This window comes from Mesoplodon mirus (assembly GCF_964341445.2).
Source record: "Mesoplodon mirus genome assembly, chromosome: 7".
Lineage (NCBI taxonomy): Eukaryota > Metazoa > Chordata > Mammalia > Artiodactyla > Ziphiidae > Mesoplodon > Mesoplodon mirus.
In genome coordinates this window covers 24,416,917-24,430,567 of record NC_138983.1, presented here as the reverse complement: position 1 = coordinate 24,430,567, position 13,651 = coordinate 24,416,917, and the positions used below count along the sequence as shown (strand labels likewise).

At 44.7% G+C, this 13,651-nt stretch overlaps 1 protein-coding gene across 22 annotated transcripts in view; it reads left to right on the top strand.

The window, feature by feature from the left end:
• The window catches only part of CD44 (CD44 molecule (IN blood group)), an 87,652-nt gene that overhangs the window by 28,651 nt on the left and 45,350 nt on the right, over positions 1-13,651 (top strand). For all 22 annotated transcript variants that reach the window (XM_082628330.1, XM_082628332.1, XM_082628331.1 and 19 more), the window contains exons 2-3: positions 7,415-7,580; positions 11,059-11,192. In XM_082628330.1, the coding sequence (XP_082484456.1) occupies positions 7,415-7,580; positions 11,059-11,192 (300 nt within the window). The remainder of the gene's footprint in view (positions 1-7,414; positions 7,581-11,058; positions 11,193-13,651) is intronic.

Sequence of the window (13,651 nt, the reverse complement as noted above, 5' to 3'; positions counted from 1 at the left end):
GTTCTGCCTGGCCTTGGCCAGAGCCCTCAGGCTGTAAAGGACAGAAGAGGCCTGAGGCTGCAGCTGGGGTTGGGGGTCTCTGATCCCCAGGGGGATCTCGGGAAGAGCACAGGTAGAATGAGAGAGAGGAAGCCAGACCTCTGTTGGGAAAAGCCAGCGAACACAGAGACCTCGGAATCTTTGCCTTGGGGAGAGGGTGGAAGTTCCATTAGTGCAGGTTTTCCCATCTAAGTTTTCCCAAGCTCTTGAGCAAAGGGCCCTGCCCTTTAAGTCTTTGGTCCAGAATCAAGAGACCTGTGATCTTAAAATAATATTTGAGCTTATTAATAAGCTCAAATTCCTCTCTGCAGAGTTCTCTTTTAATGCTCACCTCTCTGCACTTTAAAAACCACGTGGAGGGCTTCCCTGGTGGCGCAGTGGTTGAGAGTCCGCCTGCCGATGCAGGGGACACGGGTTCGTGCCCCGGTCTGGGAAGATCCCACATGCCACGGAGCGGCTGGGCCCGTGAGCCATGGCCGCTGAGCCTGCGCGTCCGGAGCCTGTGCTCTGCAATGGGAGAGGCCACAACAGTGAGAGGCCCGTGTACCGCAAAAAACAAAAACAAAAACAAAAACAAAAAAAAACCACGTGGAGAAGAGTGTTTCCTGTAGTTTAGCATCTGTCCCACCCACAAAGTGCCACTTAACTCTGCAGTATGATCAGCTGGACTGCCCAGTCTGAAACCAGGTCCACTAGCCCCTAGCTCAGGTCATTCATGTCTTCTCAAAGAATCAGTTACCTCCTGCATCCAGTGGGGATAACCAGAGTGCCTACCACATACCACTGTTGTGAGAATTAAATGAATTTTTGGGTGTAAAATGTTGGAAACCTCATATGGGCCTGATTAGGCGCTAGGTGAATGTTTGCAGTTGTCCTCATGGCCATGGGAATTGCACAAGTCATTGGGTCTCAGGAACTGGCCTTATCCCCATCTTCAAGAAAACCAACTTCCCCAGACACATAGCTACTCTGGGACCAAATCAGAAAAAAATCTAATTCTGCCTCATCCTTCCTGAGGAGATGACGAAAGGAACCAGGCACATCTAGGTGGTGCCTGTTGGAAAATACATGAATTTATTTTGGACCGTGTGGAGAAGTCTGGTTCAGAGAATTGAGAGTCTCTGGGCACAGCGTGATGGTAGATCATCTCCTGTGGTCTTCACATGGGATGCACTGTGCCTGTCATTCCCGTCTCAGGAGATCCGGCCTCAGAAGGGGCCCTATGACAGGATGTGAAAAGGCTGTGCTCGTCTCTGAGATGACAGCGGCAAAGTCCAGGCAGACAACGCCAGTTGCAAAGCTAAAAGTTGGTCTCTGAAACATTTGCTTTCAGGGAAAACAGCAGAGGTTCTCAGAAGCAAATGCTTCGGTTTAGAAATATTTAAACATTTGAAGTGTCTACTAGGGAATTCTCAACCAGGCCCAGCTGGTGATTCTTTTAGACGTGACGTGGGGAGTGGCCCCGAGGCGTGTTCTGTTTGTATCCTACACGCCTGCTTGTCCTGTGTGTGTGGGAGAATATTCATTCATTCATTCATTCATTCATTTGTTCCACATGTGCCTACTCTGTGTGGTGCTGCACAGGGTCCTGGGGACACATGCTGAAGGGGAGACGCAGTCCCTGCTGTTATGAAGCCCACAAGGAAGTTCCAAAATTCCAGAATCCTGGAATTTCTAATTACTGAAGAGACCTTAAAGATAATAATTTCTTGTAATTCTTTACCTGTTTCTGACACAGACATCTTTGAGGAGCTAATGGAAACTGAGGGATGCTGCCTCTAGCCAAACACCGACACACACACACGTGCGTACAAGCACGTAGACATGTATATACGTACACACATAGTCTTGCGTATAATTTCCCAGGTTTATAGACCCCTGAAGACCAACTTGTGGATTCCAGGTTGAACATGTCTTGTCACTCAGCTCCATTGCTAGTCGGCTGTGTAATATCCCCACCCTCACTCACCTCTTAGGAAACTTTGGACACGTGCACATAATGGTGAGTTGGGTAAAGATTACACAGGGCTGTGCTCTCAGCAGATGTTGTGCTTTTCTATCACTCTCGAAGTGACTGGAGCAAACCAAGAGGCTATTCGTCTCAGGCCCAGGGCGATTTTACTAGGAAGATCTGTTTTCCTTGATGTGAGGCTTAGTGAAAAATATAGGTAAAATTAATGGTGTTATGGGTCAGCTTTGGTTTATCCAAATAAGAAGGAATTTACCCGGAACCCCACATAATTGGCAGCATAGCACAGAAGTTAGAACCCTGACTCTCCCACTTGGGTGACTGTAGATGCACTGTTTAACCTCTTTGTGCCTCAGTTTCCTTGTCTCTAAAGTGGGTTTGGCAATAGTGCCCACTCCATAGCACCTTTGTGAGAATTCATTTAGCTCATTTCACAGTCCCACAAACCCTGATGTTATTGTCATTCCATCAAGGAGAAGGCTGAGTGTCAGAGAGGGTAAGAAACTAACTAGCTGTGTAACCTGGAGGGAGTGTCAGTGTCAGGATCTGAACCCAGTTTGGGGTGGATCTCTTCTAAGTTGAGCTACCAGCCTTCACGTGAGTTGGTGCCAGAGAGTTGGTTAAACAGTTCTCTTGCAGAGCTCCTTTTTTGTGGTCTTCCTGGCAGATTACTGATAGACCCCTTCCCATGTGGGCAATGAGATCCTTGGGTGCTGGGCCAATGACCCTTCTGTCCTCCTGGCAACCCCATCGTAACGAGCACCCTCCAGAAAGGCTCCACCCTGAATCCGAAAGTGGCCTCCAAACATTCATGTTGCCCGTTGGGTCTCTTGGAGGGAGGAACTTGGAATCCTTCCTTTATTACATGATACAGGAGATTTATTGGAGACCAGAGGGCTTAACGGAAAACATTCTTGATTCACGTCCAGTTGGACAGGCTTGTCTGAGAGATGCAATCGGCCATTTAATATTAGGCTCTTGAGTCATGGCAGCTCCTGGATCACAGGGATCTCTGTTTCTCAGGAGAGATGCACAGATATCTCCGGAGTCCAGCCTCTACAGGGGTTTGCAGTGTGGCCAGTGCCATTGCCATGGACACGGGTGCCTATCCGGTGGTCTGTGGTCCATGGCTACTCACGCCTCGGCCTTACCCTAACCTTACTTGAACCTTGGGGATATTCTCAGCTGTACATGGGGGAGGTTGAGAGGGCAAAACAAGTTATGTAAATCGGGGTGAGGAGTACAGTGTGCCCTGGTGGTTAAGCCTGTGGACTCTTCAGTGCTCAGCCTGGCTGGGTTTGAGTCCTGACTCCATCATTACGAGCTCTGTGAACCTGGGCACGTTTCTTCCCCTCTCTGTGCCTCAGTTTCTGTATCGGGAAAGGTGGGGATAATAATATTACCTACTTCATAGGGTTGTTTTATGGATAAAATGAGTTAATACTTGTCCAGTGCTTAGAAGAGTGCCTGGCATATACATAATAAGTACACAATATGTGTTAGCTGCTCTTATTGCTGTGAGTATTATCATTACCCTCTGGGGTAATAATTTCTGTTTGCAGAAGTGTTAAGAAAGCCTGTTGGAAAGTCTTCATAAATTATCAGGGCTTAACGGATACACAGCCCTGAAGGCTTGGTCCTTTTTAAGACACGAGGGACCCAGAGGGGAGGAACTATGAATACTGTTGACCTGGAGTGAAGGTTTTGGCACCGTCTTTGGAATTCCCAGATGGCTGAATGCCATCAAGATTAGGAGTTGGACCTTTTCTATGTGTGAGATTAAGATAAATGTTAGCCGTGGAATTCTCACATTGCATAGAATGTCTTCATTCGTTCAGCAGCCCTTTCCTGATACCTACTACACACGCGGTGTAAGCCTTGCATTTCTAGGAAGGCTGAAGCTTGATTTTATCTGTCCCTTCCTGTCTTGGCTGACCTCACACACACACATCACACATTCACTACTCACATGCACACCTAGAAACACACTTACACATTCCTGTGTGTATCATCTATCAAGTGATGTTGGCTGCCGCCCGGGGAACTCAAGGGATTTTATTCAAAAGTCTCAGTGTGAATCGGTTCCTTTTGCATTTGCATATTCTGTGTGCCAGGTGGCAAACTCTAATTTATTTTAATAAGACAGAAACTGCCATTCAGCTCCAAACCACCGTCCATGCCTCAGACTTTATTTTTAACCTAGGAATGCCAGCAGCCACCTGGCCACACGCTGATGGGCGGTCTGCCTCTCCTGGCATCTGCTGAAGTGTCCTCTGTCTCCCTCACCTCCAAGAAACTGATTGGGAGGCTTTGCTTCTCTTTTGTAAGCTACACACAGAGGGCCCCCGGAAGGACAGTCACCCAGCGTGACGGTCTCCTTTGGCAAAGATTGGCCAACCGAGGCCAAAGCTGAAAATGTCAGTAAAAACAAACAGCATTTCAAAAGGGCCTTGTACATTCCCCGCTCTGTGCTCCCCTGGCCTCATCAGCCAAGTACTGTGTGAGTGGCTTCCAAAGGACACCACTCCAAAAAGGAATTAGTCTCCCCCAAACCTGTTTTCTCCACTTCACCTAGTTCTAATGTTTTTTAAAAGCACCTCCATGCTAATGATACAAAGAAAATAGAATCACTTGATATTGGCTTATGTCTTTGCAAAGCTCCATTTTTTATATCTTCTTTTACTATTTTCAGAGTCGAGAAAGGTTGTAGAGAAGTTTAACAGTTTTCTTATCATCTCGATTTGCATTCATCAAACTGTTTTCTAGTGATTGGAAGCTGCTTCCTGCTCAGAGAGGAGAAAGCAGTTGTTGGCTGTACAATTCCATTAACACTGACCCTGTCTTTGTCATTATGTAACAGTTGTTTAGGTGTATCTCTCCCCTCCAGAGTGAAAACTTGCTCTAATGATATGAAAGGATTCTTGGGCACATAGCAAAACAGATTGGAGCATGGGTCTGGGCGTTAAACAGACCTGAGGTGGAATTCCAGCTCTGCCACTTAATGGCTGGGTGACTTTGCAAAGTCATTTCATTTTTGTGAGCTTCAGTTTCTTCACCTATAAATGATACATACATACATACAAGTCACCTCTCAGGGTCTTTGAAAGGTGATGCCACACAGAACCCCAAAGTTGCCGGGTAACCAGGGATGCTGCAGTTGCAGGCTTCTCCGCCCTGGCTATCAGCTCAGAAATGTAAAACAAAGCAACTGGGATTCAGGAAGGCAACTACAGGCTCTGGACAGCAATTGTCACTTCCTTGGGCAGCTCACTTTTCTGAGCCTCGGTTTTCTCACTGATAAATAAGCAGAATCTTCCTGATGACCTCTGGACCCACCCATATGAGAGAGAGATTCTGAGTTAAAGCCAATTCTGTCTGAATTGGGACTGACAGAGTGGTGTCTGGCATTGGCAGAGTCAATGTCTGACTGTCTTTGAGGCTCAAGGAGGTGCTCCTGCTTCACCAAGACAGCTTCAAGGACATAACCTTTCTGTGTTGGCATTTACGCAAGTGCAAACTGGGCATCATACAGAAGAATATTGAGTTTTCAGTTAAGGGCTTTGAAGTCTTTTGAGATTGTTACAGAGGATCAGGGAGCACCAGGTGATTTTTTAAAAATTTTCAGCTCCTTATTGAGATTTCAGATTCGTGTCTGCAAACTCACAGAAGTCCTAGGACTAAATCATTTTTAAACTGGTTAGTAGCAGTTAGGTTTCATTTTGGATGCATTAACTCTTGCGAGTAAAGAACAGGTCTTGGATCTATCTGTCAATATGTTCAAAGTGTGTTTTTGAAGAAATTCCAATGAGTTGTTCATTTATTCAACACATATTTATGGAGCATCTGTCCTCTGTCAGCCACTGATGCGAGTGTTAGAGAAACAGCTGTAAACAGGCAAAGGGCCCTTGCTTTCTTGGAGTTTCCATCAAAAGAAAGGACAGACAGAAAAAACCAAATGCACAAATAAATAGACAAGTTGCTGTGAAGACACAAAAGCATAGTAAGTTGAGGGAGACGCTGAGGGTTGGATAAGAATGTTCAGGGAAGGACCCTAAGTTGAGGTGATTTCAAGTTGAAAAACAAAATATGATGATCAGAGGACAGTACATTCTAGACAGAAATGGCCATCAGCAGAGGAATGGATAAAAAGATATGGTCTATATATACAATGGAATACTACTCAGCCATAAAAAAGAACTAAAATTTGCCATTTGCAGCAAAATGGATGGACTTAGAGGGCATTATGCTAAGTAAAATAAGTCAGAGAAAGACAAATACTGTATGCTATCACTTATATGTGGAACCTAAAAGATAAAACAAACTAGTGAATATAACAAACAAGCAGACTCACACATGTAGAGAACAAACTAGTGGTTAACAGTTGGGAGGGTCTGGGGGACAATATAGAGGTAGGGGAGTAAGAGGTACAAACCACTGGGTGTAAGATAAGCTACAGGGATGTATTGTACAACACAGGGAATATAGCCAATATTTTGTAATAACTGTGAATGGAGTGTAACCTTTAAAAATTGTATAAAATTTTTTTAAAAAACCTAAACATGTAAAATGCACTCATATCAGTAAGTTAGGTCTGATATTGTTTTGTATCCCATCTATCCCATCTTGTTCTAACTCCCCCTTAGAACGGACTTCCGCACATATACCCTATCAATATATTTTTTGCAAAATCTTAAAAAAAAAAAAAAGAAATGGTAAAGTCAGACCTAAATGTTCTAAGGTAGGAAAGGGCTCAGAATGTCCAAAGGAACTGAAGGAAAGCTTTGTGCCTGGAACAGAGTGAGCGACTTAAAGGTTAGGAGACAGGTCATGTGGGTCTTATCAGCCATGATAAGGAAATTTATTCTGGGTGTGACTAGAAGTCACTGGAGGTTATCAGCTGGGGAGCCATACCACGTGATTGTGGAAAAATACTCATTAAGTGGAAAAAAAGATTCTTACACCTAAAATTGTATATTTAGTACCATTTAAACTACGCAAATATATACATAACACCCACATTCAGAAAACAAACTGAAACAAGATAGAGCAAAATGTTTGCAGTAGTTTCTTAGAGGTGGACTTGCTTTTCCTTCATTACTTCCCTGAATTTTGTAAGTTTTCCCCAAGTTTGTGCTACTTTCCTAATCAGAAATAAATCACATGCTTTGTAAAAACTTTGTTGTAGAGCAGTCAGTGGAGAGAATGTAAAAGTGATGCTACTTTCTGCCTCTTGTCTCAGATTTGAGAGTGAAGTAGTGATGCTTTGAAATGCTACAGTGAATGTTGAAGGCTCTGGCCAGTAGGGAAGATTATTTGTCTTTTTAATGAGGTTGCTCTAAAACAGACTTCTTATCCTTTCCAAATTATTGATGCAGAAGAATCTAACTTTTTCTTTTCATCCCATAGATCTAAATATAACCTGCCGATACGCAGGTGTATTCCACGTGGAGAAGAATGGTCGCTACAGCATCTCGAAGACTGAGGCTGCTGACCTCTGCAAGGCCTTCAACTGTACGCTGCCCACCATGGCCCAGATGGAGGCAGCCCTGCGTGTAGGGTTTGAGACCTGCAGGTAAGGGACCAGCCCCAACCTGCTGCGGGAAAGTAGGCTGCCTGGGTCCAGGGGGCGGGGCTTAGACCCAGGAAGGCTCCTCCGTGACAGCTGAATGGCTGCGTGCCTGAAGAGTTGGCACCACCCATTAATCTGGCCAAGTCCATCTGGAACCAGTATGACCGCTGAAATTGAGGGCGGGCTGAAGACACCTTTGTGAATCACAGAGGGAGGGGCTGCCTAGAGGAGGCCCTTAAGGGTCATGTGTTGGAAGCCACTTGCCTGAGGTGCTTCCACAACATGCTCTCCAGGCTTTGAAGAAGCGTGCAATATCATTGTCAGAACCACAAGAGAAAGGGAACCAAATAACAGTGTTTAAAATAAATCTGTGCCTGGTGGAGTCTTCACCCTGCAGACTTGGCTAAAGCAGGTTTTTCAAACAACTCTCTCTCTTTTGATTTTGTTTCTCTTCTCCATTGCTCTGATTTGAGAGAAAAGGGCATGAAAATTATTGAGATGTATTATTACAAGTGATGGGAAAGCGATGAGAGGGACCAACAGAGGCCTCCTGAGAGGCCTCCTACCAGACATCACAGTGCTCAGGGAGCTGTCCTCAGGCCCAGGATATCTGCTCCAGGGTATTCACAGCAGGCATGGCCCTTATTTTTCTGAATTTCTCATGGGCTTGTGGAAAGCGGTGCACATTAAGAGCAAGCAGTGGTGACCGCCGTGGTGAAGCGTTTCGGTTTGGTTTGTTTTCTTTAGAAGAGCTCTGGGGAATCTGGACAACTGCTCTCTGAAGTTTCCACCCCAGCCTGCAGCTACCCCTCTGCACTTTTGCAATGTGAAAGCATTGGGTAACGTGGTTCCCTTTTCTCTTCAACGTGCAAACACGCAAACACAGGCTGCTTTTTAAAAAGTCAAGCTGCAGAACTCTTTATGGAAACCATTAAATGTAAGTTAAATACATCTATCCCCTGTCCTTGGTTACAGAGTAAGGCACCCATAGTATGCGTGGGAACTGAGATACTTCTGCTGATGAGGAAAAAGAGCATCTTCACAATTGCACGAATATGGTAGCCACCAGCCACAGATGGCTATTTACACTTAATTAAAATTAAATAAAATCAAAACTTTAGCTCTTCATTGGCACTAGCTACGTTTCAAGTGCTCGATTAGCCACAAATGACTAGTGGCTACTTTATCGGACAATGTAGGTTATAGAACATTTCTGTTTTGCAGAAAGTTCTAATGAGCAGCGCTGCTCTAAAACAAAGAGCAGATGTGTGCAGGCATCTGTGTGTTCAGAGCAGGGTCTTGGGAGAATAGAAAAGGAGCAGATAGCCCTGGTAGCTTCTGAACCTGAGCTGTAGGCTGCAATGAAGGAAAGCTAATTAGCAGGTCCACGTATTCTATCCCTAAGGCTAATTGTTTAAATATGGCCCTGACTAGGCCAGTGGCCTAAGAAAGTGGATTTAGTAAGCTGAATTTTGATTGTGAAATGCAGACAAGGCAGACTTGCTAAATACAGAAAAGTTCTCATATGCTGAAAACAGGGGAAGTTCTTACTGTACCCACCACTGGCCAATCATCCAGCCCACCTGCCCATATCCCTCTCTTAATCCTCAGACTGCACCAGGGGTCGGTTATATGACCCCACTTTGCAGAGGAAGCAACTGAGGCTTAGTGGCAGCCTGCCCTGGGCCACATCACTTTCATGGGGAGGAGTTCGGATTCCAGACCAGCTTCTGAGGCCAGGGCAAGATTTAGTGACCCCGCCCTCCCTAAGGACTGAGAGCAAAAGGGAGATGAAAGTCTGGTGCATGGATGGATTTGCTGAGTATTTCTTTCCTCCCTGGGAACAACAACCTACTCATGAATTATACACATATATAAATTTTAATATCTCCAACTTATAGACAGGATGACACATAAAACCAGCGGTTGACACAATGTTGTAAAATCTCAGGAATAATTTAAATTCTAGAATGTCGGTGTGATACAGGCTAGCAGAATGTGATGGGAATGGGGTGGGCAGGAGGCTCACCAAGGAGTGTTATTATTTTAAAAAAACAAAGAAAAACTGTGCCAAAGACAGCTATCGTTCTACGCATAGCTGGTTTTAAGTGTTGCAAAACTTATTTCCATAATTTCACTCAGGTAGCTATGAATCAGATACCTGCCACAGGACAGATGCGAGAGTCTCACAGGTGACGGAAAAACCTTCGCATCTCCTCTCTTCTGTCTGCCCCACCCTGATTAGTAGCAATTCTCAGATACATGGAAACTTACTAACATTTAATGGCGGCCACTCCCCCCACCAAGCTCAGGCGTCTTTGGAGAAACCAGTCTGGCCTTTCAGATGAGGAATTAGTCATGTCAGCTTTTGCAACTTAGACATAATGAGTTCGATGTGCTTAGAAATTTCAGACTCACAACCATTCCCATAGGTCTTGCAGGGTGATGCAGTATGTACTGTCACCCCTGGCAGGAAAGATTAAAAGGATTTGGGCTGTGCATTTTAGCCAGCACTGCATTATTCAAAAACCTGTTGGCTTTAGCTTCTCCCTCTCTGCTTCTTCCCTTGTAAATGGTATTTTCTCAGCCCAATCTCATTTTCTGAGGCATTTTATATTGTAGAGAAATCGTGCGGTGAATATTCAGCCACCACGATGCTGATCGAAGAGGCTGGGTTCTGTATGTTGTATCTGAAAGAGCCTCCGGCTCCAAACCACTCCCAGAAACACCATGGTGGGGCAAAGGGGCTTAAGCACTTCTCTGCTGCTTCTGGAAAATTCCTGAGCTAATGAGGCATTGCTATCTACTTAATCACTCTGACTCCCATTTTAGTGACGGTCAGTTTACTTCCACTGGCAATGGAATTATGCCTGAGATGCTCATGGGACAAGATGCATTGTATCTGGCATATAAACAAGGCTTTGTGTTTAGAACAATGAGGTCTGGCGTGAGGGAATCACAGGAAAAGGTGAGGCCAGGAAAGGAGGAGGGGATGGGAAATAAGGCAGGTTTGCCATTCGTGGACTGAAATGAAGAGCCACCTAGTTCTGTCTGATGCGAGCCAGTCATTTTCTGTATTTTCTGGCAAATAGGAAGGTAATGGCGGGCCAGAGTGGGTCTCACATCGTCAAGGGGTCATTCTGTCTGTGACTTGGGCTTCCCTCTGCTTGTTCAACCTGGCCTGACTGCTGACCATAGATTTTATTTGAAACTAATTTTTTTTCTTTCATGAATCAATTTTTTAAAACACTTTTTATAGAGCTCCGAAAAAATCACTTTGTCTTCATCAGCCTTGTTGGTCCCTTTCACTGTCCCTCTGCTGTTATTTTTGGCTTTCCCATAACTCAGTTGTCGAAACCTGTAGCATCCCTGGGGTGAACTGAAGGAAGTATTGCACTGCATGAAATGTCATTCAATGGGATATTATGAAATCCCTGCTTATAGCCTTGTGGGTGGATAACCTCTGTTTTTTCTTTTGCAGGTACGGGTTCATAGATGGGCACGTGGTGATCCCCCGGATCCACCCCAATTCCATCTGTGCTGCAAACAACACGGGAGTGTACATCCTTACATCCAATACCTCCCAGTATGACACGTATTGCTTCAATGCTTCAGGTTGGTTCCAAGTGGATTGGCTTTGTGTTCTGGGCTGCTTTTGGCCTGCCAGCCTTCGGCAACATGGCTGACAATCTTGGCTTAAGTGGGGATTCGTGTAGCCTCCATTCACATAACAGATGTTCACTGAGTATCTCTCCAGTAGAAGAAGGATTCCTGTCTCCAGGGTGCTTACCTACTAAGTTGGAAAGGCCAACAGTAAACAAATACATATTAAATAACTTACATGAAGTCAGAGAGTAACAAGTGTTACAAAAAAGAAAGCAGAGCAAGGGGCTACAGAGTTCTGGGGATGCTTTGTTTTCCTGAGAAGATAGGGAAAGTGCCTCTGAGGAACTGGGTATAGGGAGAGCCCTGAGCGAAGCGAGGAAGGGAAGCCATGGCACCGTGGATAGCAGTGCAAAGCCAGGCCTGTGGGAGCATCATGGCCTGTGCTGAGAGTAGCAGGGAGGCCATGGTGGATAAAACTCGGTGATCAGAGGGGAGAAAGCCAGGGAATGAAGTCAGAGAGGTAGGCAGGTGCCAGATTGCATAGGGCTTTGTAAGCTATGGTAGAGAGTTTGGACTTTATTCTCAGTGTGATGGGAAGTTATGGCAGGGTTTTGAATAAGGGAGTGACATGAATCGAATCTAATGGTAGCATTAGGGCATAAGCCAAATGGCTTTGCTTAGAGGTGTTTGTTACCTGTTGGGGCTGGAGAGAAGGCTGGGAGGATATATGGTAGGCCTTTGACCTTCTTGAGTCCTTACCCAACAACTGAAAACCCAACAGCTAGAGAATAAGAAAGCCAAGTTAGGATATGCATTCTGGGCTGCTGGCCAGGCCCCCCTCCCTGTGTAAGGGACTTGCTTCCAACCACCAGCCTGAAGACTCATGCTTACAAGTCTAACTCAGGCCCTAACAACATCTTAAAATTCTGTGCACCATGGGTCTTCAGGGCCTTTTGAAGAGAGTCAAACCCAGCAATGTCAAATTTTTGAATGCCAACAATCAAATGTCTTATTTCTCAAATGGGGCCTTCTGTTTCCCCCCCCCCCCGAAGGTTTAAGGTTGTGTGAAGGGGAAGATGAAGTCACAAGGCAAATGTGGCACATCTTGTTGACATGTCAGTTTCCTTAAAGGTAGGAAGGGGATGTTAAATTAGCTGGAAAATGACTTAAGATATTACCTACATGAGACAGATATTATTACATGATGACTTAAGACATTGTTTTTATAAATCAAACACAGATATTACATATGGTAGTAGAATATAAAATCTACATGGATTTTTAAGCTTAAATAGGGGCATCAAAGAAATTGTGAGATTACATCAGTAGCTTTTGGCTTCCCCACCCATCCACTGTTGTGTGAGCAGCAGGGATGAGAGTGGGAATTCAGAAGGGAATTCTAGCACTTAGGAGAAAGAAAATATCAGGGCTGGTTAGTTGAAATGGAGTGCATGAGGCCAGTAAATTATGTCACATTTATACAGGTCACTGAACCGATGGAGGGGCACTTAAAATGAGGAAAACTACAGAGTGTTTACTCTTCCCTGTTATATAAGCAAAGAACACAAATGGAGTTTGACCCAAGGAGGAGAGTCCAACTGAGGCTAAACAATACGTGGTTGCTATCCAGTCCCCATACCCATACCAGAAAGTCTATTCTAATAACACGATGAGAAAAACCACATGCAATTCAGTAGGAAAGAGACACAGAGCAACACGTGGTCTGACTAGGTTAGCTTAATGTCAGAGGTCAGAGGAAGGCTTTGGGAAGGCTTCATGCTTTAGGTGAAGGGGTTGGTCATGTGGGAAGGGCAAATTCAAGGCCGCATACTCTCCAGCCTCTGGGCATTGCCTGTTGCTTCTCCCACTGAATCTTTTCTGGTGAATGTATGCAATAAATTATGTTGTAGTATATGCACATTGTCTCGCCTGTTTTACAAGTTGGTATCCCTTGCTGGAAAGAACCTTCATTCAAAAAGGTAGAAGCTCCCACTGTTTTATCACCTGGAGTTGAAGCCGTCTAGGCCAGTTACTACTGAGACTTTTCTCCCTGTCCTTTTTGCCCATAGGGTTGGGCCCATCTTCAAAGAAAGGAGTGAACGGTACTGATGAACTTTCCTCTTCTTTGGGGAGTTTAGTTCTGTTAAAAAGCTTGAGATGCCCTGGGGGGTAGTGAGTGGCAAAGCAGCTGCAGCAAAGTAGTAAAGTTCAAAGCGATGGTTTTCCTTTTCTCGTATCTAAATTTATTCAATATGGTTAGAGCGCTTTTATCAATTTACTATATGTTTTAAAAAGAGTATTTATTGATCAACGACATGCATTCAGTAGTGTGTTGGGCAGAGTGGAGTTAGAAGGAACCAGAGGGCATATTTCTTGTCTTGGAATTTAATCTTGTTGAAGTCATGAGATGAAAAATAAAGGAGCTGGGGAAGAATGTTTCTCTAAGGATAAATACATTCTAAATGTCT